At 36.3% G+C, this 27,349-nt stretch overlaps 1 protein-coding gene across 6 annotated transcripts in view; it reads right to left on the bottom strand.

The window, feature by feature from the left end:
* LAMA2 (laminin subunit alpha 2) overlaps positions 1-27,349 on the bottom strand; it is a 335,487-nt gene that overhangs the window by 44,482 nt on the left and 263,656 nt on the right. For 5 of the 6 annotated variants that reach the window (XM_038132678.1, XM_038132680.1, XM_038132681.1 and 2 more), the window contains 8 exons: positions 23,067-23,277; positions 21,508-21,624; positions 20,223-20,386; positions 16,656-16,794; positions 10,977-11,079; positions 4,831-4,947; positions 1,959-2,141; positions 265-270 (listed from right to left, as the gene is read on the bottom strand). In XM_038132678.1, the coding sequence (XP_037988606.1) occupies positions 265-270; positions 1,959-2,141; positions 4,831-4,947; positions 10,977-11,079; positions 16,656-16,794; positions 20,223-20,386; positions 21,508-21,624; positions 23,067-23,277 (1,040 nt within the window). The remainder of the gene's footprint in view (positions 1-264; positions 271-1,958; positions 2,142-4,830; positions 4,948-10,976; positions 11,080-16,655; positions 16,795-20,222; positions 20,387-21,507; positions 21,625-23,066; positions 23,278-27,349) is intronic. The other variant, XM_038132679.1, reaches the window with a different exon arrangement.

Genomic DNA, 27,349 nt, shown 5'->3' with positions numbered 1-27,349 from the left:
TAATGCTTTGACAAAGCATTAAAAGCTGCATATCTAATTTTTTGACCAAAACCACTCATACCAAAAACTTCCAGATGCTTCTTAAGGTTTCATGTGAGTTAAACTAGCTACCAAGTCACTTTATCTAAAAGTTCTCAAAAAGTAACTATTTAGCTATTTCAATGAATGAAAAACATAGAGGACCATGCAGAGGCTTTAGTGGTAAGCAGTGAGTAATTGTGGAAAATGCACGCTATAAGCTGCAAGTAAGAAAAACATACGTACAGATTTCTGCAGGCAAGATATGGAGACAAAGAAAAGAGAAAAACAGAGGATAACATAAGAGAGAGAAGATAACATAGGACAATGTTTTGAAAATCTAAACAGAAATGTAAAGGAAAGTAAGGGACAGGCTGAGTCTATAAATAACTTTTTACCTTTTAAATATTTCATATCTATCAAAATGAGAATTCAGCACCTAAATTTTGACATAGAGAGGCTATGTCTACTTTTGCATTTAGTCATGAGTGCCAGCCTACTCACTTCATGCATCTGGAATGGTTCACCCTAAATTACTTCAATTTCATTCTGTAATCTGAGTATCCATTAACACTTGGAGAATGACAGAAGCGTACTTCTGGAGAACATCTCACAGTTCAGCTTTATCTGCTGTGAAACAGTTTGCAAGTGTTAAGACCACTCTTCAATGCAAACAAAATAATGGTGACTGAGGACAATCAAGAGATTAAATTTTAAATTCTCACTTTTTCACTCTTAATCTCAACATTAGCACTAAAGTGTTAATGTACACACAGGCTCAGAATACTTGAGCTGGGACAGGTGGCCTAGTTTAGATTCAGCAGTGACAATAAACGACTGCTTTAAGACTACTTCTCAGTTCTTTCCCACACCCCTGCAAGAGATCTTACAGATCTGCTGGTTCTACAACCTGCTGTAATCTAACCACACTATTTCAATCAAAAACTACTTTTCATATTGTCTAAACTTGTTTGCACCCAATGGGAATTGTACTGGGGCTCACACATGTATCTCAGCTGATGAGCAACGGGGAACTTGCAATAGGCAGGCAGGGACAAAGCCATTGGCATTAACTTCTTTCACTTGTACAGCAACAACTGGCAGAAGATATTTGTCCACAGAATGAGAATGACAGCCTCCTAAACTGTATGTATTTATGTGCCCAGCTTCATCAAGCTGACAACAATCTGGGGAGCTCAGAAAAGCTGAGAAATTAGCCCTTCAGTCATTTTCTAAAGACACCCTAGTTTTGTGCCTGTAGACTACTATATGAGAGATGGTCTAGCAATCTACCATAAAATGTATTGTAATATAGAATTAATTTTTATCCATCCTAACGGAAGTGAAAATGCTAAAGTAATTGTCACATTTGATAACAAAATTCATGGCAAAAAAAAAAAAAAGAAAAAAAAGCAGATAAGCCCCATTCCCAGAATCTTATTTTTTTCAGTGTCTTCAGTATTCTACCAAAAATAATAATGTATATGAGAGAAGCCATGCATTTCTCCCAGGACTGATTATCTGATTGACTGAAGACAGATTTAGTATGGGGTATTTTTCTTGAATCAGGCAGTGAATTGCCAGTCAGAATCTTTGATTAGTCACCTCCTAAATACTTTAAAAAGTAATCTGAGGAACAAATCTGTCCATTACACATGCATCCTGCTGACATTAGCTTTTCTTGCAACTTCTAGTACTAGTCTTCAAGATTTAAAATTCTTTCCACGGAATTGTTAGCGTTCAAAGGGACCGCTGGTCTCTTTTCATATATAAGAAGCCAAGAAAATAGAAGTGATAGAGAGTCCTTTTATCCCAGCATACTGTAGTAATGCTATGTAAGTGAAATTCTGGAGTGTCTCTGTTTCATTTTGAGATACAAAATGAAAAGCACAAACTGGAAAAAAAAAAACCACCACCAAACAACCCGAAAAAGATCTTACTGTTCTTGACTGGATCCTTCACAACTGCATTTGTTTTGGCCACATCATCTGTAAGTTTACTGTAGTTTTTTCTCAAGCCAAGGAGATTCCGATTGAGGTCTTTAATCTGGGCCAGGACATCATTTGCAGTATCATTGGCTTGTCTTGCTTTGTCTTTGGCTGCCTGTACCTTTATAGCTGTATCTGTAGGTAGAAAATGATAATGAAATGATTACCCAGAGTGCAGAAGTAACTTTTTCGAGTAAAGATATGTATCTGTGCTCCTAAAAACTCCATCTTTATTTCTGCAGTTTTGGCTCTGAAAGAACCCTGAAATACAGCAGCACCTCAGAAATACGACAGAATCTTTAATAAACACGTATCATTGTCAGTCCTGACAAGAGAAAGAAAAGAGAACCCTGATTGCCTTTTTTCATCATATCTAAGTAGTTCCTTTTGCGTCATTGTTAGAGGTCATGCACCTGGCTGAGGGAAAGTTGGAGTTACTGTGTTACTTCTTTCTATTGGCCCCACAAATTATTTTCAGCCACACCTTAAATAATGCCATCCCTGTACCTGTTTGTTCTTGTCCCACATGAACTCTATCTCATTCTGAATCTTTCTGCTTTTATCTGACTATCAGTACAGCAGGACATAAGAATTATTATTAGACATCCTTGCTATCAGTATAGCAAGGACATAAGAATTATTAGTTTAAGCTGCTCTCTGCTCTCTCAAATCCTTGAACAAGATATATGACAGGGTCATTTTCTCTCCCCTCCTCATTTGATCATTTTCCTATTGGACAACTATTTTACTCCATTTTCTTATCCATGCCATTTATTTGCTCTGAATTTCATTCTTAATACTCATCTGCTTGTTTTTATGAGTGTCCTTGTGCCAAGAGTAAGCATCCTGTAATTCTAACCTGTCAAGAGTTTATTACATTGCTAATGATTGCAAAATTCACATTACTTTTACTTGTTCCATATTTAGTATTCTGTGTCCTAAGGTTAACAGGCCTTAGAGGTCTATTTTGGTTGACTAAGACACCTATCTGTGCTCAAGACAAATAATCGTGTCAGTATCTTGATCAAAACCCAAGAAATGGTACATGATGAGCATGAAATATTAAACCATTTATTTTGTGAATGTTGATTTCAAGGATTATTAAATCTAAACCAAAACTTTTCAATTAGCTGGAATCTTAAAGCCACAAAAATGTACAAGATGAATAGTAAATTGGTTTTTTATGCTCAGGGATTACTAGCAGTCTGAACCTTCTAAACCATCAGAAATCAGCCAGAATACAGATTTTGCCCAGAGACTTTTCTTAAGGTGAAATTTCAGTTTATAAAGTGCTCATTAGAAAAAAAAATCATAGCAAAAGAGATTGATTTAAAACATTTAATTTTTTTTTAATGTTAATTTTATCTTTCACTATTCATTACAATGAAAGTGTAATGTAGCTCTCTGTCCCTTGCTATCACAATGTGATGTAGCTAACATCCCAGGACTTTGGTATTTTAATGAGTATTACATTTAAAAATAAAAGTCGCCAGGGAATGACAAATGTGCATATGTGAGACACTGAAATGTTGAAGGCTAATGATTCAAGCAGTAGTCCACTGGCAAAAGCAGCAGGTTGCTATGCTGAGGTCAGATAACTCCTAAAATAAGGGGAGGAGCAGAGCTTTTGGGTGTGTGGGGATGAAACCTTTGATTTGCATAAGAACAGCGCAGGTGTCTCACCCATCACCAGAGGATTCCCAAAATAAAATGATCTTTGTTCAGCAAGGAGACTTTTTTTTGAGCCAGATTTGGAAAAAGCTCAATAAGAAGCAAATCCTGTGGAGCTGGGATAATGCTTTTTATCATGCCAATGTCCTCCCTTACTGAACTTCATGTTCTGTAGGGTTTCCCCCACCATGGCTGGATCAAGACTGTGACCATCATACTGATCAAGGTCAGATAAATTGCAACAACCAAATCTTGTTGATGGATCCACATGTGTGATACTTTTCCTCTCCTCTCCTCTCCTCTCCTCTCCTCTCCTCTCCTCTCCTCTCCTCTCCTCTCCTCTCCTCTCCTCTCCTTCTCCTCTTCTCATGATATTTTTATACTTTTTATATTGTCAGATTTCTATAGTTAATAACCAAAAAGGCTACATACCTCCTTTCTAATGCAACCAAATTGTTCTAAAATTAACCTGCCATATTTATATGTATATATACGTGTACATATACATCTCCCTAGCTATCTATTTATCTACACTGGTCATTCAGTGTCATTTCACTCTAATCCACCCCAAGGGATCTATTAACAAGAACCTCTGTCACCCTTTCCTTCAGGGTGGGTCACAAGAGCGCATTTAGGAAAACCTGTTCCAGTTCCAAGCAATTTACAGGCTAAAAAACATGCTCAACACCAAACAGTGGCTGGAAATGTTGAGAGTGGGTAGAAAGGTAAGGCAAAACCCAGCAAATTTCACCCTGCTTTTTCTGTAAAGTCAGTAAGACTTATTCTCAGGTTAAACTACACTGTGAAATTATAGTGTTTCCTTAAACATTACCTTCAAAAAGACTTTTCACATATAAAAAAAGGACTATTTGTCTTGGAGTGTATCATAATTTCTGATATCATAATTATTTTCTTTCAGAAACCTTCCGCAAACTGCAGAAGAACAGTACCTTTTACCATCCCAAAATTCTAACTGATACCATGTAAATATTTTCAGTTCAGTTTTCTCTCTCACATTGCTCATCTTTGTCTTATAACAGCCAGTGGTCAAAGTAGACCCAGGGTGACACAGGCAAAAATTGATGAGACAAATGTTAAGTGATGGAAAAAGAAACAAAAGAGCACAACTGAGTCAAATGTTACAACAACTTACCATTAGGAATGGCTGACAGCTTTCCTAAGGTTTCATTCAAAGCTCTCAAGAGAATGGAATTCTTCTCATCAGCATCTTTCAGCCTGTTCTGTGTGCTGTTCAGATCATCACCCTTTTCTATAAAAAATGCATATGATACAGATGCTTTAACACTTTATTTTCACTATCCTTTCTTTGCATACAATTTAAAATGCATAGTAACAAGCAAGCCATTTTTCATTAAGACATTGAATTGTGTAAATAAGGAAGTCCAGCAGAACTTGTGGGGTTCACTGATCATCTTCTCCATCTTCTTTAAGCTCCCAATTTCCATAGTATCTAAATGCTTGAGTTCCTTGTACTGTTGTGTATACTTAATACGGGTTTTTCAAAGGTGTGCTGAGGAAAGAACTTGTTATGATGTTATGTTTTAGGCAAATTCACACAATGATCCACTGACAGATTCAACAACTGTGATGTTAGTCATAGTTTTGATTCCTAGATTAAGCTACTATCTTTCTTAAGGTTGTTGTCTGAACTGAATGAGTTGAACGTGATGTGAAAGAACCAAGACCCATTAGGCCAGCTTGCTGTTGCAATTAGAGTGGCCAGAGCCTAGTTCTCTTGGATTTTCTCAAAGATGTTGACATAACATCCAAGGAAAATAGAAGATCCCTAACTGTCAACAAGAGATGAATACAGTAACGTCAGGTTATTATGAAATAAACATTCTAAATTCTTTGGGAAAACACTCACCTAGTAAAAAACATTCATAGTTAAGGATTGGTTCAAATCAAAGGACCAGTACAAATCAAAGGCACAGGTGTGTCATATTTAGTAAATCACAGTGAAACGGATGTCCTCATTTACAAGCAAGTTCCTATTTTTCAGCATTTACTTTGACTAAAAATTTTGCAGGGCCCTTTGAATTGTATCCAGCAGAGCAATGCAACAATCTCAAAACTGAGATCCCAGCTAAGCTTTATGGCTATGGAAACAGACATTATTCCAAAATTCAGAACTAAATATTGACACAAAAATGTAGTTAGCACTTAAACTACTATTGTAGTGGGCATTTTTCATTATTTCTCTGTATCAATATGAAGCATTTTGGAACAGACAGATGGTAATTTCTTACCTTAAAGGCATATCCTACTGGGAAACTAATTTAACATCACTGAGCTTGATAGCCAGAAGAGAAGAATAAGTTGTAGAAAAAGAGTTCAGGATGACAAGCTATGAGTGTGACCTTCAGGTATGTGACAGGTTATTGAAAATAAACACCTATGTGGTTCACATTCTAAAAATTGTAAAAAAAGTATGGTTTCTTAACATTAGAAGTGCAAGAAGCAATTTGTAAGGAGAAAAATCAAACAAAATCCATATTGCCTACAAGAAATTATTAATTAAATTTTCCAAGGCCACAGCAAGGCTGAAACAGCACATGGAATTTAAATGAGAACTATACTTTTGTTGGTAGACCTTTTGAAATGCCATTGAGGAAGAAATCTGTTTGCTTTATTTAAATTAGAGCAACACACAGGACTGTAGGAGTGCCTGGAGATAAGCCTTCACTCCTGAAAAGTGCTCTGCAGAAGAACAGGACATTTGTGTAAACTGTGAGAGGCCCAGTTAACACCAGAATAAAATTTGGAAGAACTGCATATATTATATGATCACTCTTCCCCTTAAAAACAGCTTTATTTTTAAATGACAGATTATGTCCCCACTGCCGAAGGAGGCTACTGGTAACATGATATTGTTAAACCAGGACGAATTAATGAGATTCTGGTCTTGAGATTTTATCTGAGTTCTTTTCCTGTTAAGTAATAATACCAAAAAAACCTGCTTTTATTTCCACCATTTAATTCTGAAGTTATGGTCTGCCTGATAATTTCTTGGTGTTTATTATGGAATGTTGGTGTTTATAAAGTGTGTCAATATTTCTGAGAAGTTTGCCTCATTTATGGTGGTGGTGTTCTAACTTTGTAACATACTTTTAAATAATCTCTTTTTCTTCTCTCTACTCTGTCCATCCAGTGTGCTAATTATCCCCAGGTTATACTTCTGAAGAATCATGTTTCCTGACTTCTGTTTTCAGCTTTATAACCATAGCAGCAAATTCATTTTTATGGAATTTAACAAGGGAAGTTCCCCTAGAAATTCTGAAATTGAATATTGAGCCTCTACCTGTTTAGTATTTTTTCTTTTAATTCCTCAAATACAGTTTTACTGTGGGTAGGGTTTTTTTTAGATACAACAATAAAGGCATAAATAAGTGTTCCTAGGTAGGTTCTTACACAAGGGGAAGTGAGAAGATTCTGTGTCCCATGTCATCTTTTCAAGGAAATTGTTCATTTTTCAAGAAAAATTCAGACATATTAAGTTTTGTTTTGAAGTAACTTCTTACCTTGTAATCCAGATGGCATCTTCACCAAGCACTGCACTAATCTCTTGCATGAATCACAAACTGAACTGATTTCATGTCAGCTCTTCTACATCCTTTAATTATTAGCATTTATAAAAAAAAATTTTGGCAATGATTTGAAGGCCCAAAATCCTCCAGTTGAGCGCTGAAGTTTGTCAAAATACAGGCAGCTACAATCTAAGAGACTTTCTGACTTGGAAGAGGTTAGTAGGTCTGCACTGAAAGATGCCAGGCATTGTCAACTCTCATTAAAGTGAAGGTGAGAAGTATCATGAGAAATTTATCTCAATCTTGGTTTTTTTCACTTGATCAGCTCTGCACAGAGATGGCACAAGATGCCAATAAATGCACCGTTGTTCAAATCAGCAAAATTAGTCATGCATTGCTGAAACTAAACCCTAAAGAGTAAGCAGGAACCTGAAGGACTTTGCATGTATCAGCCTTTGCATTTGCTGGCTTGGTTAACATGAACAAAGATTTTCAATTTCTGTTTATAGTAAACAAAGCATTACAGGAAAAAGCATCATCCCTTATTCCTCTGCATGAATGGAGTCAAATGAAAACAAACAATGCTGTGCACATATATTTCATCCTAAGATGAACTCAGGAATTTAGTTACTTACTGTTTCTACAGAGTCATTTAGGAGAGACACACTGTTTTACAAGTCTCTGCAGATCACATAAATAGGTGACACTGGTTAATTGCTGATGATGTGCCACCATCATGGCAGAACAAACATAGAGAGGAACATAGCGGAAACAGGTATCTTTTGGCAGTATGGATAAACGCAGATTTTCCACATGAAACTGCCCAAGGAAACATCACTAAGGCTATGCTACTAAATTCATGTATCCAAAACCAGACTAAAGTTGGAAATCTACCAAGGAGCAACAAATGCATCTGTTCTTATTGACTGGAGACTGGAGAAATGAACTGACTATTACACACAACCCTTTCTGTTATCTTTGTGTTACTTCTTCCAAATAGCATTCGTGCTCCCCACAGTCTTATCCTATAAAGAGGAACATGGGTCACAAGCTGATTATTTTCTTTTTTTCTTTTCTTTTCTTTTCTTTTCTTTTCTTTTCTTTTCTTTTCTTTTCTTTTCTTTTCTTTTCTTTTCTTTTCTTTTTCTAAGTCTTCAAGCAAGACTTAGAAACTGGCATTAGGAACAAACAGGAGAAAGAGATGTAACTAGAGAAATACAGCTAATTGAGTTTAACTTTTTAAAAAGAGTACCTTCAGCACTGACTGCCATGATCTGGTGAATGCAATATGCCAGCTCAGCATACTTCAGAGAATACACAAACAAGGGATCTATAAGCTGGATATGTTGCCTATCAGCTGGAAAATGTTTTAGCTAAAAATATTCATGTGTTGTCTGACAAGACACATGCACCTCAAGTTGTCAATTCTTAAGCAAAAGAAATTACATTAGCAGAATTTCAGCAGCCACCTGACAGCAGTCTCTAGCTGAAGACGAATTTATGTATCTTATTTGCACTTTTCATTGATCAGCAGCATTTATACACAGGTAGGCCAAATTTCAAAATTCCTTCCTAGCCACAGTACTACATACAGATTTTGCTTCTCCCACCAGGGTTATTCTTTCTAACTCCTAACCCCACAGAGAGAGAAATGACTAAATCTTCATTTTAATAGCTTCTGTCACAAGCTTTGCTTTGTAAGGACTGTTTCAGCAGTCTTTGGTGGTAATATAAAACATTTTCATGATTAACAGACATTTTATAACTCAGGTAATTGGCCACAAATCAGGGGAATGTCATAATGTAGGAAGAAAACACTCCCATCTCCATCACGGCTCAGGCTGGATTTTTGGAGGGTATATTAGTTGAGTGGCTTATGGGTCTTATTACTTAAAGTAATGTACTTCCTGTAGTGCAGACAGAGAAACTGTAAGCTAGTGATTAGTTCTGTCTACCAGAGCTTTATAGAGTGCCCATTAGCCATCCTGCACTTCCAGCTGAGACTCTGAAAGGGTGGCTTTATAAGGATTCTAAGAAAAGATCTTTCTATTAGTTTGACACTGAACTCTCAATTTCTCTCATGGGAAAATCAAGACATCTAGAAAGAATTAGTTCATAATACTAATAACACATGTTCTATGTTATTCACAATACTAATAATATCACCACTTTGGTGCAAAAGCAGAGTGGGGAATAGAAGTCTGTCATTGCATTTTCTTCTTACACATCTGCATTCTGGGCACAATGTTAACTGATCTCCGCAGGTCTGGCTGTGGAGCATGAACACGTTTTATTAGATTTAAAAAGGCATACTGTTGAAGTTCAGAATGTTTGTCTTTATGAAGCACTTTAAGATTTATCAGAAAGCATTAAAGAAAGCTCCATCTCAGTACCCTTCAGTTAGGGGCAAAAACATAGACAAAGATCTAATATATGCATTTTAAGCATTGCTGCCTGCTTGCATTAAGTTTGCTTTATGAATCTTTAGACTGTCTGGACATTTTCTTCTGAATCATGAAACTGTTACCAACCTAAATTTTCAGTGGTACAATGGGAAAATAACTTTTTTCAAAATTCTCTGCCATAATATATCTTGTCTCAGGGTTAAACAGTCGTGTGGACACAGGGAATTCACGGCCATCCTTGTCGAGACACCATTTTAATTTGTCCTTGAAAAGAGCCTGGGGAGCACAGAGAGCTGTGGGCTTCACTCTGAGGTGCTGAGTGTGCTCACTGGAGTGCTGTGGCAGGGGAGAGGCAGCACAGCTATTTTAGTGTCTCTTATACACCAGCCATGGCAAGCTTCAGCAGTTTGCATTCCAGAAAGCATCACTATTTTTTTTCTGCTTCAGCCATGCTTTTGAAATTGCACACTGGCCTCTTCCAATAGTCTTGTGATTTTCTATAACATATTTCCCGCAATATGTTCCTCCAGCCCTAAGTCTGTACTGAATCTGGAAGTAGAGAGTTGCAATAAAGAAGACCCTAAATATACACCCAAGATTTACTAGTAACTTAGACACATTTCTTTCCCTCCGTTCAGCTACAAGAAAGTAATCATGTTTTTCACTTTCAAACAGTGTATGACAATGAAATGCAATTAATGACCTTATAAAACATTATGCTTTATGATCTTATTAAACATTGTGTTTACTTGTTAACGAGTTCTGCAGTTGGAAATCATAGAGCTGCCAAAACTAAACTGAAGTGCAGTAATAATCAAAAGATGACTAAGGTGAATGGATCACCTTCTTTATGCTGTATGTTCTTCTTAATGTATCTCCCATGAGGCAAAACAGAATTTTGTATGCAAAAACATGGAAGACAGGGCTCTATTATGAAAATCTGTCTTGATTCTAATAAGAAACAAGTTTCTTATTAGTTTCTTATTTTAACTAAACTGGCAGGATGGGGAAGATTCATGCATCATCTCTGCGACAAATTTAAAACTCAGCCTTGAATATTTACTCTGTATGGTATTTCTTGTCCTTACTTTAGTTAGCAAGAGAAGATCTAAATTCGCTCCTCCTCAGCCCTCTTGTCCAAGAAATGGACAGAGGGAACAGGAATTCCTGTATAATGCCTGGACAAAAAACAGGAGAACCTTCTTCATTGATATACTGTCCAATTTCAAATCAGGTAATGAATTCTAATTTTTTCCTATATGAATTCTTCATACCAGAAGCACAGCAGTCTCACAACCATTTTTTCCCTCTATTTAGTGGGTCCGAATGCCATATACTGCACATACCTTTAACATCACTTTCTAACATCTTGGCTTCGTTAAGGACCCTGAAGCTTTTCTTAAGAGAGCTCTTGGCACCATCCTTCAGTGATCCTTGAGGACCAGATGTCTGTAGACAGAGAAAAACTAAGCGTCAAACAGACAGGAAAGTCTGAGGTTATAAAAGACATGTGCTCATGATCTAAGTAAACAGCCATCTACATTTTATGTGCACATCAGCACGCTCTGAATTACATCCCATAGCCATAATATTAGTCTAACAGAACCAAAAGAAAAAAAATTCTAAAATTTTCAAAAAAAAATTTTTTTTAAATGGAATGTCAGATCCCCTTTGGAATATGAGAGATTACTTCAATAAAGAGAGACAATGCTTACAGTATTAAAGAAACAGATTTGACTCTAAGAGGAGAACTGTCGAAAACCAACAAACAAAACATATTTCAACTTAAATATGTATTTATGCTTCCAGCTATGGACAGAACACCATGAAATACAGTATTTCTCTCTAACTGCAGCTACAGAAACTTTAGAGGCCAGACTGGATCCAATGATTTTAATAATGACAACTGAGATTCATTTGTGGTTAAATTAAAGAATTATAATTGCTAGGTGAGTAAACAAGTAAGAAATAGAGTTTTAAAAGAAGGGCAAACTTCAGTTGATCTGAAAGAATTTTATTACTAAGTAACCATCCTTCATCCTATCATGCTACTTAAAGATCTTTCTCCTGAAAAACATCCATCTCTACCTTCAGTGTAGAGACTGATCAATAGATGGAATGATTTTTCTAAATTAGATTAGTGTTTTCAGTCAGTAGGAAATGCTCCAGGTTCTGAACCACTTACTGTTCAGTTTGTAAGACTGAACTCAGGTCACACATCATACTGAATACATTTCTTTGAGAATACTCCTGACAGCCAGATAACATTCTATATTAGTCATGGGTCATAGCCTTGTAACTGGTGGGTAATTAAGAAGCAGCTACTTTTCATTTTCCAGGGAAGATACATATACTCAAAAATTAACTATGTGTCAATTAAATGACACAATTATTATTGCTATTCATTATTTTTATAATGAGCAAGCCCAGACGTGACATTTCACATATTGCTGAAGCTCTGATGTTTTTCAACAATGCTGTAAAAAACATGTAATGAACTTGCTGTTTCTCTTTCTTTTAAAAATCTTAGAGAATGCTTTGGATACTTTCAAAATTCAGAACCAAGCTTTTTGTTATGGGATGTCTCATGGTATATATGTTGCCATGTCACAAGGATATAGTTATCAAAGAATTTCTTGTATTTAGATGGGATGTAAATATAAGCTTTTATGTGACTTTAAGAACTAAGGCACACATCACTGCCATTTTCCAAGCTCACCTGAAATACTAAGTTGTGTACACATTCCTTTCAACTACAAAAATATATACATTCAAAAGATGAAAAAAATTAGTTTCTTATAGATTTTCTCTACCACATAATAACAAGAAGCACTGGTAACAGAAAAATATAAAAAAGAAAACAGGAAAAAAATCAAAAAACTACCCAGTGAAGCAAAAGACTGCTCCTGAAGGAAAAATGTTTGGCCAGATTTTGTGACAGATGCACCTGTAAAATCAGATAGTACTTTTAAATTTCTTTTCCTACTAGAAACAGAACCCAGGATATGATCACTCTGTGACCACAGACTTCAAAAATAATGACTATTGCTGTTGCTATTGTTATTATTATTGTTATATAACTAGGAATGGCTGACTGGCTGTTGAAGCAGCTTATAGTCAATAAAATGAAATCGGAACGCCAGATTTACAATGCAATACCAAGAAGTTCATCAAATCAGGGACAGTAATTGGGCAAGTGCTGACAATTAGTCAGAAATGGATTTCAGCATAAAGTTAATACTAGAAGAGCCCTTTCAAAGAGAAATAAACTTGTACATATTAAAAGCTTTATTTTATATTTTTTAAAAATGATCTTGAAAAATGAGGACTAATTAAGACATCTGATAGAAGATGTATTTTTTTACTAGTTTTTCATGTGGTCCATGAGATGTCAAGTCATGAAGCAGTCAGTAATTGAAACCCAAACATTTTATGACTTTGTGTAAGGTGAGTCTGTGCGCTTGTGGCAAGCCTGGGTCATGGTGAACCACTTGAAAATTTAGTAGGATTTACAGCCAACAGACTTTGACATTATTTTCTAAATAGGGACAAATACTGTAAAAAAAAAAAAAAGAGAATAAAAAAGAAAAACAAAAAAGGAAAAAAAGATTGTGATTCAAAATAAATTTGAAAATTGCAGGGTCTCTAGAATTTAATTTGTTCTAATTCTGTCTCTTCCAAAATGTCCATAATCTGCAGATAGTACTTTCCTCTCCCTGTGCCTTTCTCATGGCCCCTACTCTTCCCATGCAAACCCTGTGCAGTTTGAATCTCTGCTTCATCTTCTGGCAGAAGTGGGACCATGTTAAGTACCCAAACAGTGCTGTCTCAGTTATGGCTTAGAGGCATAAATGCACTGGGGCAGTGTTGAGGATCATGTGAACTTCCACAGGTACAAACTTTTATAGGCCTCAGTGCTAATTCAAATCAGTTAAAAATAGTTCTGCCTTGTTCTTAATTTTTTTTCTCTTTTCACATTTGCTTACATTGTGCAGTTTTCTGTTATGCAGTAGATAGGGCTACTGTCATTTCTACCAGTCCTGAAGATGGATACCAAAAATGATTTCCACCTCAGGGCATCCTCACTAGGATGTCTAGGCAGCTTCATGTTAGGAAATCTAGACACCCAACAGAACTGCTGGGGCACCACCTACGAAGAAAGTCAAAATCAAAGAAGAAAGCAGGACCCTAAACACTCAATGTGTCCCCTGTGCTTCCTACAGTCCCCAGCCTATAAGTCCTTTCTAAAAAGCCTAAGAATAATTCACATTTTTAATATATAGAGTACAACTATGATTCTGATCTATGAGATGAGACCAGAATATATTAATCTGACTCCTATCAGTTGCTACCTAAGTAATGGCATGCTGAAACTGCCTGAATGCTAAAGATTTCTCATTTCTGATGAATTTATTTTGCTTTCAAAGGGGAGAGCAAATCCATCATAAAAACCTCAGGAGGAATTTTTCTGTCATATTTTTAATACATTTTTTCCAGTAATTTATCAGGTTTTCCTGTAATCCAGATGGATTTTGAGCATCTTTTCATTCATGCTTTAGTAACATTAGATTAATTGGAAAATTAAGTCATTTTCCCATTACAAACCAAAAACTCCTTGAGGTTCTTGTAAAAACTTGTAAATGACTAAGGTTCTTGTAAAAAATTTGATCCAGTGATGTACAGGATAGAACCTAAACCCAAAACCTGTCGCTATCATCTCTGATTCATATACAAGCTTGTTGCTTCATCCCCCTGCCCCAACATTATTCCTGGTGAATAGAAAAGGTGAGGACCAGGGATGCATAGTGAGCTACAGCACTTTTCTCCATCATCTGCTCACAGCTGGAACTCGGAGTCTTTTACAGAAGACAGGCATCCACAGCAGCTCTTCTACACTAGAGAACATGGCTTCATCTTTCAAAAGGAGGGGAAAGACATAATCTCCATCATGTCACAGGGTCCCCAGAGCAACTTCTCAGAAAGTTGGCATCACACTTTCTACGGGTTTATGCTGCCTGCTAGGAGCAAATTCACCAATGCTGCCTTCTAGGAGACTTTTTGAGCCCTTGTGCTCCAGGCAGCCCTGACTGAGGGTACATTCCTGGTCTTGTGCTAAAGCTCAGCTAAAAGCTCCTTGGGGACCTCCAGAAAATGGGACCCTGATTTACCTGGTTACCAGGTAAACTCTTCACCTAGGCTGAGAAATCATTCAACAGTCTTTAAATACAAACAAGGAAATAGAATAAAGGAGTGATGACTGTAGTTCACAACTGGCATATTTTTAAAATCTGGCTCAAAACCCTCAAATGATCATGTGAAAAATAACAGTTAAATCTATTGCTCTGCAGCAATTTGATGGCAAACCACCAATGACCTCTATACCAAGTCAATTACATTTAGAAGGCATCAGCTGCCTCAATTTTCTTCCTCATCAACTAGATCCCCATTTCACATACACTGCTCATAAAAAAAACCAAGCTCCTTCTAATGAATACATGCAAAGGAGATGCTGAAAACATCACCTTAATATTTTCATGTCTTTCCTTGCTACTCACTTGCTTCTATTTACATCATATTGTCCATCTTGACCTCCATCACTTAAATTATCAATCCTCTTTCTCTCTATGCTATAATAACCCAGTGATATATACACTTATGTCATCATCCAGTAATTGCTAGCTTTGTTTCTTTATTGCTCTATGTGTCTTTTCCCCCCCCTTTTTCAATGCCTGAAACAGCTTCCTGTCTGACTCATTCCAAGTCATCAATGGAGAAAAACATAACACATATTAAATCTTAATGAGAAGGAAAAAACAAAAAGGGCCAGGCCCTTATTTAATTCTGGGGTGCAATTGGGCATTCTGGTGAAACAAAGAACTATTTACAGAGAACTAGCACATACTAATGTGTGAGGTGAATTTTTTTAATCAAGAGAGAAATAACAGTAGTCAGTGTTATTTGAAAAAACACTGAAAATGTAAACAGCCTACAAATATTAAAATTTTTTGTGCAGTGGCTAGTTCACTTTATCTCTCTGACGAATACAGACCTTCACAGCATGTGATTGATTTTGCTATTCTCATAATCCATTTGACTGAAGTAGTTCTCTGTAAGCTACCTTTATTCATGTACAAGTGCTGTAACTACAAGTTGTTTCTGCTCATCTACTTGTTTTTATACCAAATAAAAGTTCTGGCAATCTCATATTATACTGCCACTGCTTCACATTTCTGTATGCATGTGAAGTGCATGTCTGTTGGTCTTTGACCGACTCCCACAAATTAGCCACTAACTCCTTTGATATCTGACCTAAAAAATAATTTTGGCTATGCTCAGAATGTTTTCTGCTCACAGTATATGCATCAAAGAGCCAAGATCCTCATTGTGACCCAGGGTGGAGAGCTGACTTTACCTTACAATCCTATTTTTAAAAGTTCCCTTCATTTTCTCTGGAAATTTGCATGTGCTACCTCATAGTGAGAATAAGATTTCTCTGCAAAAACTAGTAGAGGTCACAAAGTGAATAAAATTTCCACTCCCTTCCTACAATTCTCCATTTCTAGAATTCTGGCCAGGTGCATGCAGTTCGTCTGATGTGCAGAGAAGTGCCTCCAAGCATTTTCAGGGAACAAAATTGAAGAGTTAATTAAAGTATGGAGTTCTTCATATTTAATGAATGTATTACCCACATCTAAACTAGCACTGTTGAATATCAAATGGCTCCTGACTCAAAGCTGTTGGCTTGAGCCATACACAGGGACCAAAAGATGGAAGATAGAGGGAGGAAGGATAGTAAATAAAATGGGGAACAAAAGTAAGGATCATGAGTTAGGAACAAATAGGGACTGTCTGAAGGTACACGGAGCTCTGATGGAGGCAGAGCTTTCTGATCATAAAAACAAGAAAGTTTGATGGCAAAGGTATTCACATAAAGTTTTAAGATGGCAAAACATGCATCTGAGATCAGATGTAGCACATTCCACAAAAAATCTAAACCTTCTTTTCAATTTATTCATTTTCCTTACCTCTTGCATAGCTTCATTTGCAAGAGCCTTGGCTTCCTTGGCAACTCTTTCAGCTTCATCTATGGAATCCTTGATGTTCGTATAAGCATTGAAAGCACGTGTAGCATTGAAAGAGAGGTTTTTTGCTTCAGTAAGGATTCTGTTGGGATAAGGAAAGTAAACACACCATTAAACCTGCTGCCAGAGCTCAACAGAACACAATATCCTACATTTTGAAACCCAACAGCCTGAATTTCTAAGGCTATTTCTGAGGTGTTTAGAGAGCCTACATTTGAGATTTCAGGAGATCTGGCATCATGTGTTTAATGGAAATCATATTTCATCTGGGCAGAAAGACATAAAGAACAATGTTTGCTAAAAGAGGAAGTTCTGTGAGATAAAAATAGATCAGACACTGAGAAAAGATAGCACTGTGCTTAATGCTCTAATACAAGTAACATATTCATCATGTGGGTTTTTAGGCTATGTGCTGAGCCAGGCAACTTGAGGAAACTTGCACTGTATGAACATGAAGGATCATCACAGACATATTTTAAAGTAGCATCTATGAAAAATTAATTTCTTGGTCTGGCTGCCAAACACAGAATTGCTAGTTTTGAAGGAGATCTCACAGTCTAAACCAAATCCTAAATGTTAATTTTACTGACAAAAATGAAAAACATAGGCACTAATGCTTCACATTAAATGTGATGTTCAATTTACACGAAATACTCCATTCTGATAGCTATAAACAGATTAAATACAGTTAGCATTTGCTGGTTCAGAGACAGCATTCAGCTAGCCTCCTTCCTAGGGGAATTTCCAGTCAGCAGGCTGGGGAAATAACTTCTCTTGCACTCTCTCTGTATGATATATTAAACTATTTTCTGCAAAGAATTGCTGCACCTACAGAATGAACTTGAAGACAACTATCTCAGTAGCCATTACGACCAATGCCTATGTTGATTTTACTTGATAAAGTGTTAATGCACTAAAATCCCCACTTGAACTGGATAAGAATGGATGTGAACTTGGATTTTCGCCTCCCTGGGAAATTCTCTAGCCATGCAGGTGTATGGCAATATGAGAGAGACATAGATTATTCCTGTTGGAGCTGTTCCAGCTTCTACAAACTAGTCATTGAGACAATGTGTGTGTAAGAAGAGAAAAAAAATCATCCCAGTAATTTATCTGTTCTCTGGAGACTTGTGACTGCTGGGCTCCGACCCTCACATCAATTACTCACTGATTTCTACAAAATGCCACAGAAAAGACAAAGTGGACAGAAGATATAGTCCCTGGATTCAACCTGTAGCTAATAGAGGGAGAGAGATTCCCTTTAGGTCACTGCAGAAACTGCACGACTAAGCTGACTCTGCATCATCCTTGGAAAAGTGAATCTCTTTCTTCAACAATGGCTGGAGCTCACTAAGCTACTCGAAGTTTCTGGGATGCTCTATTAGACAAATGTGGAGCCCAGAAGAGCTACCTAGCAAGTACCTCAAGAACTGCTTAGAAACATGGTTCAAATCCTTTCTGGTTAGGAAAACCTAAACTGAATTTGCCAAATAGCAATGGTGCTTACTCATGAGCAGGCAATTAGCCACAATGGAGGAGCCCATAATAATGCTTCCTTGTACACAGCAGAAATAACAATTTTTTTCCTAGGTTAAGTTCATGAATGGCTCCATGTTCTAACACTCAAGAGAACATCCTCATTGTCAATCAATATATTATTAGAATCCTTAGAGGGCAACTGGAGAGACAGGGCTCTCTCTCTATTTCTCCTGTAAGAGGAAACAGCAATCTACAACAAATTTAGAATTGTCTGAAAGACACTCAAGTGCAGTTGTGAAGATAGATACACTTTTTAATTCCTCAAACTGATAGAGACTGTATATGCCTGTAAAGTATAACTATTTATTGTCAGTGCATGAAGTAAACAGCTTTATCCTAATTACACAGCACCACAGTATTTCTTTGTCCTTTAAAGATACGTATCTATCTGATCACATTTTAATTTTTAGAAATTTTAACTTTGAAAAATCTGCCTTTAGAAATAATTTTAATGTCCTTGATTCTGCAGAGTTTATTGTCTTTTTTGAGAAACTGAGGTTGATATAGGTATGCATGGTGTTGTTATAACATCTTAAACACTACCCTAAGCTCCTTAAGGCCAAGCTGTCTACATTAAGACAGAAGCACATACAAATACCCATAAGAAGGTCTCTTTTGAATAGTTAAAAAGTTATATCTCAAAGCATGCCTTGACAACATCTGACTAGGAAGCAAAATCTTTTTTGTCTACATTTTCTTTTTTTCTAAGTTCCTTCACGATAACCTTCCACATATTCAGATATTTATGTGTGGTTGGCTGTGACACTAAAGTCACTCATTTTCAAATTCATTTTTACCCAGGAAACCACAGCTATCATTATTTTACGCACCCCTTAAAACAAGTATTACACTGGGTATCTACAGTACTGTAACTACACTGTAAATGAAGCCAGTAATTTTGCAAGTATCAGAGCTAATTTCCTGTCTTTTCCACAAAATTACAGATGCTGGTAAGAAAAACATGTGTTAAGCATCTGCTCACAAGTCTTTGGGATTTTCAAATCTTCAGGTAGATCTAAAAGATATAAGCAGCAAAAAAAGTAGCATATTGTTGATGTTTAAAAAGAAATAATATTGTTTTTCATGCAGTCCTTTTATAAAATAATTAAACTCTGAAGCTATGCTGGGGACAGGTATAACAGGCAGAATATCCATGGTCTATTTCTGGGTATTACTATTGCACTTACTATTTATGGCTTGTTTTCTTAGGTGCATAGATTGCAATAAAACAAAAGACACCCCTCTCCTTTTCCCCAAAAATTCCAAAAAAACCAACAAAACCTTGCTTTATATTCTTTCCAGGAAACTATTTTCATGATGAGTTATATAGTATCATTCCTCTGAATGATACTATATGGTATAGTACTATTCATATATGGTCATATAAATGAAGGGCATTGCAGTTGTTACATTTAGGAATGTGATAGCAGTAAAGAGAAACTGACGTGTCCGTTCTTGTGTTTAAGCATTTTGGTCCAGGACATCTACTTTTTCTGGGAGAGAGTTTTGAAACTGGTAGAGAAATTACTGTCCATCACTAATGGGGACTTCTGACAGTAAACAATTTGGCATCACAATAATAGTGTTCTACCAAAATGGTCACCTTCAAAAAGAAAATACTACTTGTTTTTAACAAATGCACATGAAAACGTGTAGCGAGCTCTTTAAGAAGAATTTCTATTTTTTTCACAACATAGCAGTAAGCATATTATAAGTTCAACTGTGTTATCAGTGCATCTGAGGGCACTGCTTGCTGTCCAGAGAGCCTATAAGAATCACAAGATGTAGGAAACTGCTTACAAGAGATACATAAATTGACTAACACAACAGTTGTATACTTGTACACGCCCCTGGTTATTTGTACACCCCCAGTGACAGATGTCAAAGAAGAAGAATGCCCTTCAAGTTCTGTGAAGCAATTTTGCAAACCTGCTTCATGATTTTAGCATTACCAGTGAATGTCTGCCTTACCCATCCAGCACTGCAGATGATTCATTCAGCTGGCCCGCATGGTTCTCAGCTTGCAACACCTTTTCTGGAAGCATCCTGTCACGAATTTCTTGTGACAAGTCATCTATTTTGTCTTTCAGCTGATCAGACATTGGCTGTATCTTATTTGCAACACCTTCTACATACTGAAAATGGCAAAAGAAAAACCTTTAAATTTCTGATTGCTAGCATTCTGTAGCCTTATCTATATATAAGGGTGTTTCCTCTTTTCTTGTGGGCTATTATCATAACTTACCCATGCATTAAAATTTCAGGGAATTAGTACAGAATGAGTAACAGGAATGGCTGGACTGCTAAGCAGAGAGGAGATAAACAATATTCCAAGAGCTACTTGTCTCTCTTGAGCTTAGTAGAAGCTTTTCTTTTACAATTAAGGAATTACATGGTTTAAAAGCTTATAAAGTGATTTGGATTTGTTTCCTAAATGTAGATGTATAACTTATATTACTGCTCCACAGTAATAAGTGGCAGAAGTTTCACGTTTCAGGACCCTTTGAATAACTATGACGTCTTTTTGCTTATTAAAGCTTCTCAGTAAGAACCATGCTTTTTGAAGACTTGCCATTCCTGTTCCAAAAAGCTGTCTCACTGTGCCTCCTTTTCCATTTCTCCAAAGAGTATTTTTCCATTTATTACAGCAAGCTGCAATACGTGCTGCAAATATCTTCAGAACCAATGATACTTCAAGATACCTTTTTTTTTTTGTAGCTCCGACACTGATCTCAAACTCTGTTGATAAAACTTTTAAGGCAGAATTTTCAAAAATATTATGCAAAATGAGAGTTCAATCCTCTCCCTGATCTGTCTAGACTTAAAATTGTGGCCACAGGCAACAAATTATTTCTGTAGCTTCCTTCTGATACACACACAGTTTTTGTGCAGATAAATCTATACTTAGATTACAGAGTTGCAGTGAGACTGTAAATGGGTCTGCTGTTTCTGTAATTCTCAAGATAAAGTTAGTACCACAATCAGAATACCACATTTATAAATGGCAGAGTCCCTAAAACATTATAAGCTAGCTCACATGTAACCCAATGAATCACTTAAAACTCCAAATTATTAATTTTTATACTCCAGACTAGCTTTTCTGCTATACAGCAATGGAAAAAAGAATTATCTCAAGTAAAATATTTCAATATCCATAAATACAATGAAAAAATAGGTGTTACTTTATTTATCTATTTTGCTTCCATAATGATATTTTGTTGTACTAATCCTCAGGTAAGGAGGATAAAACACTTACCTCTACAGCTATGCTGATGCCATTTGCAAGTTTATCAGCTTCATTAAGGATATCATTCCCTTCCTGAAGGGTCTTTTCAACATCTTGTCTGCCATTTTCTACAGCTTGCTTCCTTTTCTATAGGATGAGTTCACACAAAGACAACTTGTTTACTAGAGCAGTTCAAATGCCAGCACCTCAGTATAAGACTGCATTTTGTCACCATGCCAAAATGCCCCTTCTGCAACTCTCTGAGCTCTCAGAGCTGAGACAATGACAACAAGAAAGCGCTTGTAAGGTATCTTTTCTTTGTCCTCCTATTCACAGCTGTGTATTGTCTTCCCACGTGGAAAGGTTTATGTTGCTCTCTAACAGAGGTAATTGGCTGAAGTACTACTGCAAAATGAACCAGAAAGTTACAAATCCTAATTGTCACCCAGATGTGTAAGTTCCTAATTTTGCAAATCACCTCTGATGATGAAGGAAAAATGTATAAAAATATTCTACTGATTTCCTACTTCCATCCACTGGTACTTCATCAACTGCTGAAGGCAAAACAAAAGGTCTGGAATAGCCTAAAGATTTCTGTTTTTCCAACTAGTAAAACTACTGCATATTGTGCAATAAAAATGGAACTTCTGAATAAAGAATTGGCAATTTCCTGTGCAAGACCCATTGAGTATCACAGATTAGTTCGATAGGAGGCCATGGCAGCCTTGTGGGCAGGACTGCTACAGTGATGCGGAGAATATTTTTAAAACTGAAATGGCAGGTAATTTCTCCAACCTTTATCCATTCACCTTTGGGAAGAAAATGCACAGAACAGAGATCACCTAAATTCGTCAGATCACTGCATTTCCTTAATTCAAACAAGCACAGAAATCTCTGCTGAGAACTCAGGTCTCAGAACTCTAACCTCGAATTGTACTTGAGGTGAAAGCTCACCAAGATACTGAGCTGAAACATTTATCTTCATTAGGGTGACTCTGCTCTTTATGTCTCAGTTAAATGCTTGTTAATGTACAGTATAATATGCTCTTTAAGTCTCTGCAATTTAAATTAAATCACAAGCAGACCCCTCTTCTATGAGAGAGATCATTTATAACAGCTACTAACTACTGAAGATAGAGTTTGATTTATGACTCTGTAATATCCACACACCCTCTTCAGTCTTCTTCCCAGGGGTTGGAGAGGGAGATGAAAGGGTAAGTTTTCTAGAAGCAAATATATGACAGCAAAGATTTTAATGGAACTTCTATTTAAATATTGAGCACATGCTTTGAATTTTACATGACTATTTATACTGGGACGAATTTAATTTCCCACAGAATAATAAATCCAGCGTACCTTCCACAAAGCAGATGGTATTATTTCAATAAAGCAGGGGAGTAATTCTACTTTTAAAAGCCAGTGCATTTCCTTATTCTGAGGAACATGTTCCCTTTAAATTACATTAGATATAGTTATATTTTTATCATACTTTTTTTTTGCTTATATTTTTCTTTCAATATTTAATCACACAAAGGTTCCATCTTTAATCAGAATCAAAGTAATTGAGGATAGAACTTGTCAGCACTCACCTCCAGCATGGTCATATTTTTTTGGTTGACTGCAGATAAATGATCGGCTTCCCAAATTTTACTTGCAGCTTCTTTTAGCAGATCTTGAGCATCAGCAAGTTTGCTGTGGTAGTCTGCTAGCTTGTCCCGGACCTCATTTTTGAGGTCCTCATTTTTCTCACTGGGCTCACCAAATAATTGCTTCACCTTGTCCAAAAGATCTTCTGCATTCCTGAAATACATTGCCACCTATGAAGACACTGAGTTCATATCCCTACACCAAATAATCTGAATAGTCTCAATAATATGCAAATGAAATCAAAGAAAAGGAAATTAAATTAAGTCTCAAAGTAATTTTCAAGACGACACATGCTAAATAAAGTGAAAGGACAGCTGTTTCTAAGCCCTTTCTTAAAAGAGGTTTTTAAATTCCACTGAGGTCCTATTTATGAAGCAGAATATATTAAAATATTCTCCATTGCAAACTATTTTTTAAAAATTTTTTTGTTAATTTCCATTCTTGAGATCTGACTGACAAAGTGAGGTTTTCTGAAACATTTAAACTCATCTTGAAGATTTCCTTCACTCACATTGATGTGACATGTGACACAAAGTGGTTTTCTACCTCAAACTGAGGAGGATTTGTAGATATACCCAATTTCAAGCTGTCTTGAAGCAGACAACTGCTATAGACTAGACAGTCAAAAATCATAAATGCTTTCTAGTGAAAAAAAAAAAAAGAACAAACCTAGATCCTTGGATTTATGACTTCCAGTAGTCAAAAAATTTTGCTTATCTAAAATACACTCTGGAATATTTTTAATGGATTTTGCTGACCCCGGTTTTAAGGGACTGGAGGACTGTCATCTGCCTGCCTCAAATCAGTTTCACCCAAGGCAACACCACTGTGTTAATCCAATGATATGTCAAGGGCAGGCAAAAAAAAAAAAAAAAAAAAAAAAAAAGAAAAAAACCCCAGGCACTTCAGGCACTTCCAAAATGATGTTTTAGAGATAAGAAAAATCCTAAGTAAACAGGAATATGTGGGATAGATAATAACTACGGAAGAAATTTATCACTATTCCACCTAGGACAGATTAAGCTTTTCTTCCTGTTTCATTATGCCAAAGTGTGAAAGCAATAACTGTATTTTCTGAAAACACACTGCAATTTGGCCTGTCTGTAGTCAGTTCCATCAGGAATCTTCTAAAAATAAACATATAAATAAATGCACACCAAAAGGATATAGGCAAGGAGGAAAAGATTTGCTGACACTGGACATAACTTAGATGAAGGGCCTGAAGTGGAGCCAAGGGAAGTCAAATTGTTATCTTAGTTTTGGGATTTTCTGAGATGGATTGGAATTTTTTTTCCCCATCAATTCTGCCTTTGGTTTTGATGAAAAAAATTATTCACATATTGAATTCACAACTTCTGAGGACAAAATATTTAATCAAAAACTAAATCCCAATATTGACACCCTGTCACAGAAGCGTAGAAAGGAATTCAGGATTTCTCTCATACCTTCTCCATTACTCTTCTATAAGAAGCTCCCGTCTTACACTTCTGGCAAATTTTGACACCCTGCAGTACTGGAGGAACAGTATGAAACAGATGGATTTTCCTTTTATTCCCTTGCCTCATAGCACAGTTCAAACTACTTATCCATCCAGTAGTGTAACTCAAAACTCTTCTCTGGTGCTCCTAAGAGAGCACTTTCATACTGATTTGTTGTGCATTTTCACTCTGCTCTTTCTAATGAAGTATGAAGCAATATGCTCCATGTAATCCCTTGCTTTAGTATTTTTGTGTGACTGGACTGCACCACATTTCTTGAAATACTCTCTTGTACACTTAAGTTGTGCTACTTTCACTGGAAACCATCCTAGAAAAAGAATAAAACTATACAAAATGCTTGAAGTTTTAGAAGAAACAATCACAGATCTGGCCCAACACATGAAATGCTGAATGATCTGGATGCTCAAAATAAGTGCAAGAGAACAAGCAAGATTAGAAACTCATGACAAAGTGATTAAAACCAGTCAGCTGCATATGAGAGTCTAAATATGTTAGAATTGCCCTACCAGAAGAAGAAATAAGGATTGTAACACCATGAATAGCATGGAAAAGGTGATCAACTGTCCAATGTCTCTTCAAAAACAAAAAGAGAAATATCAGGAAGCAATGTCAAAACATGGCAGGCATATCTTCCAACACTGCATGGCTGAGTTATGCGATTCATCCTCCCAGGAAAGTGGATGATAGAAATTCACAGATGTTCAGAAGCCATCAGACAAATTAGTGGAAGAAAAAGTCACACAAAAATAAAACTACTCAGCATACTAAACAGAAAGAAAGAATTCTGGCTCACAGCATCCCTTGATAGCAACTAGTGGCATCTGAGAAAACATGAAGGAATGTTATAAAATAGTGAAAGATATACTTCATAAACATTAAAATCATGGCCCTTCAGAACAGCAACTGGTGTATTTCTCTCTATGCTCTTTTCAGAGAGAAATTATTGACTAATATGCCATTTCAGTACATTAAGGCAATAAGAGCCTGGATTTGAAAAATTTGAATGAAAATAAGGGAAAAAAACTGCATATGTAAGAGAAGTTTTGCCATCTATGAAAACAAGAAAACTTCACTTCATTTGTGTTCTTCATTTAAGTTTTGAGAATTCAAACTTATGAAAACATAGGAGAGAATCAACTGAATTGAGTCATTCTGTTCTTGGACAAAATTCTGAAAACAGAATACAATCACTGAAAAAAGACAACTCACCAAAGAGTAAGCATGATTAACTACTTCTAAGTGATCATGAGGCTGGCAAGAGCCTTACTTTATTCAAAAGTAAATATTTCAAATGGTCTGCAGAGAATACATACATGTGTGGAGCACAGCAATCCACACCCAAGCACCTGCACCTCCAGAGTTCTAAGAATGATTAATTTTTCTTCACTCTTCTTCCTTGCAGAGTGTATCCCATCCACTATATTACTACACTATTTAAAGAGTTTTATAACATTTTACTTCAAGAGGCATTTTCAGAAAACAACATCTCTAGGGTCCTTTCCTCCCTACCCTGTAACACACAGTGACTAATTTTCCTTCTGTTGAGTTGACTGCCAAAATTGCTTGGATCTCAGTGACTGCCTATAAGGAGGTAACCCTATCCTTAAGAGAAACCATAAAATGTTATTTGAAATCAATGAATATATTCATGTATCTTTTAGTATAAAAAGTATTCCTATACAGAGAAATTTAAAAACTCACTTTGTACATTTCAGGAAGAATGGAAGAAGGAGATAAGTTCTGCTCCTCAAAAAAAACCCAAAAAACAAACCCTACTGCATTTTCTCCTCTAGCTATTGGGCTAGAGTAGGAAATTATTTCATTGTAGTCTGACAGTTTCATGTTGGCTATAGCATTTGAGGACTAATAACACCTTCTTTGAAAGGCCATTCTCCAGCCAGTCCTAAGTTTGCAGGAAGCACTTTCAAAGGTTTGGCTAAATTTTTCTCATCTCTACTTTTTACTGGTTTATTTCTTTGTGTGAGTAGAGAAGGCATAGAAGAGACTCAGTGGAATCAGATGAAAAAGCAATAAAACATTGCTCACAAATAAGTTTGCAATATATTCTTTCTCAAGAGAACAGAAAGCAGAGCTATCAGTTATGGGAAGAAATACTGCACTAGCAGGATTTCCAGAAAATGATCTGGTTTATGAAGTCTAAGATAGGCAGGGCAAATCTGATTCTGAACTGCTTGGAATTCTCAGCTTATTTTGTATTCCATTTACGTCTCCTTACAGCATGCACGCACCTGATAACTGACATTTTCAGGCCTGCATAACTCTATCCCAGACAGTTTTTTGATCCATCACAACTTCAATGGACCGTGTCACTGCTCAGCTGGGTTCCCTGCTAGTTGTTTGCACTGGCGAAGAGCTAAGCAAAGTCTAACTCTAGAAATATGCCTGGGCTTACTCATACAGACATAACAAACTACCAGAATTTTTAACTTCAAGCCGAGTATTCTTCTCAATCAGGTAAGTTTTCAGCATTTGGCATATTGCTTTATAAACAGCTGCCAATATAATTATATGTATACATTTATTTACATATAATTAAATAACCAAACAGCAGGCTTCTGAACTATGCCGCAGAAGTGGTTTATTCTGACCTACACCATTCTAAATATGGCAAAATACATTCTTTATAATGGCTACACTATTGAACAAACTTTTCAGACAGTTATTGTTTTTATTAGACCAACTACTTTTCCAGGAAAAAAACCCAA

This window comes from Motacilla alba, chromosome 3 (genome assembly GCF_015832195.1).
Source record: "Motacilla alba alba isolate MOTALB_02 chromosome 3, Motacilla_alba_V1.0_pri, whole genome shotgun sequence".
Lineage (NCBI taxonomy): Eukaryota > Metazoa > Chordata > Aves > Passeriformes > Motacillidae > Motacilla > Motacilla alba.
This window is presented reverse-complemented; position numbering and strand designations above follow the sequence as displayed.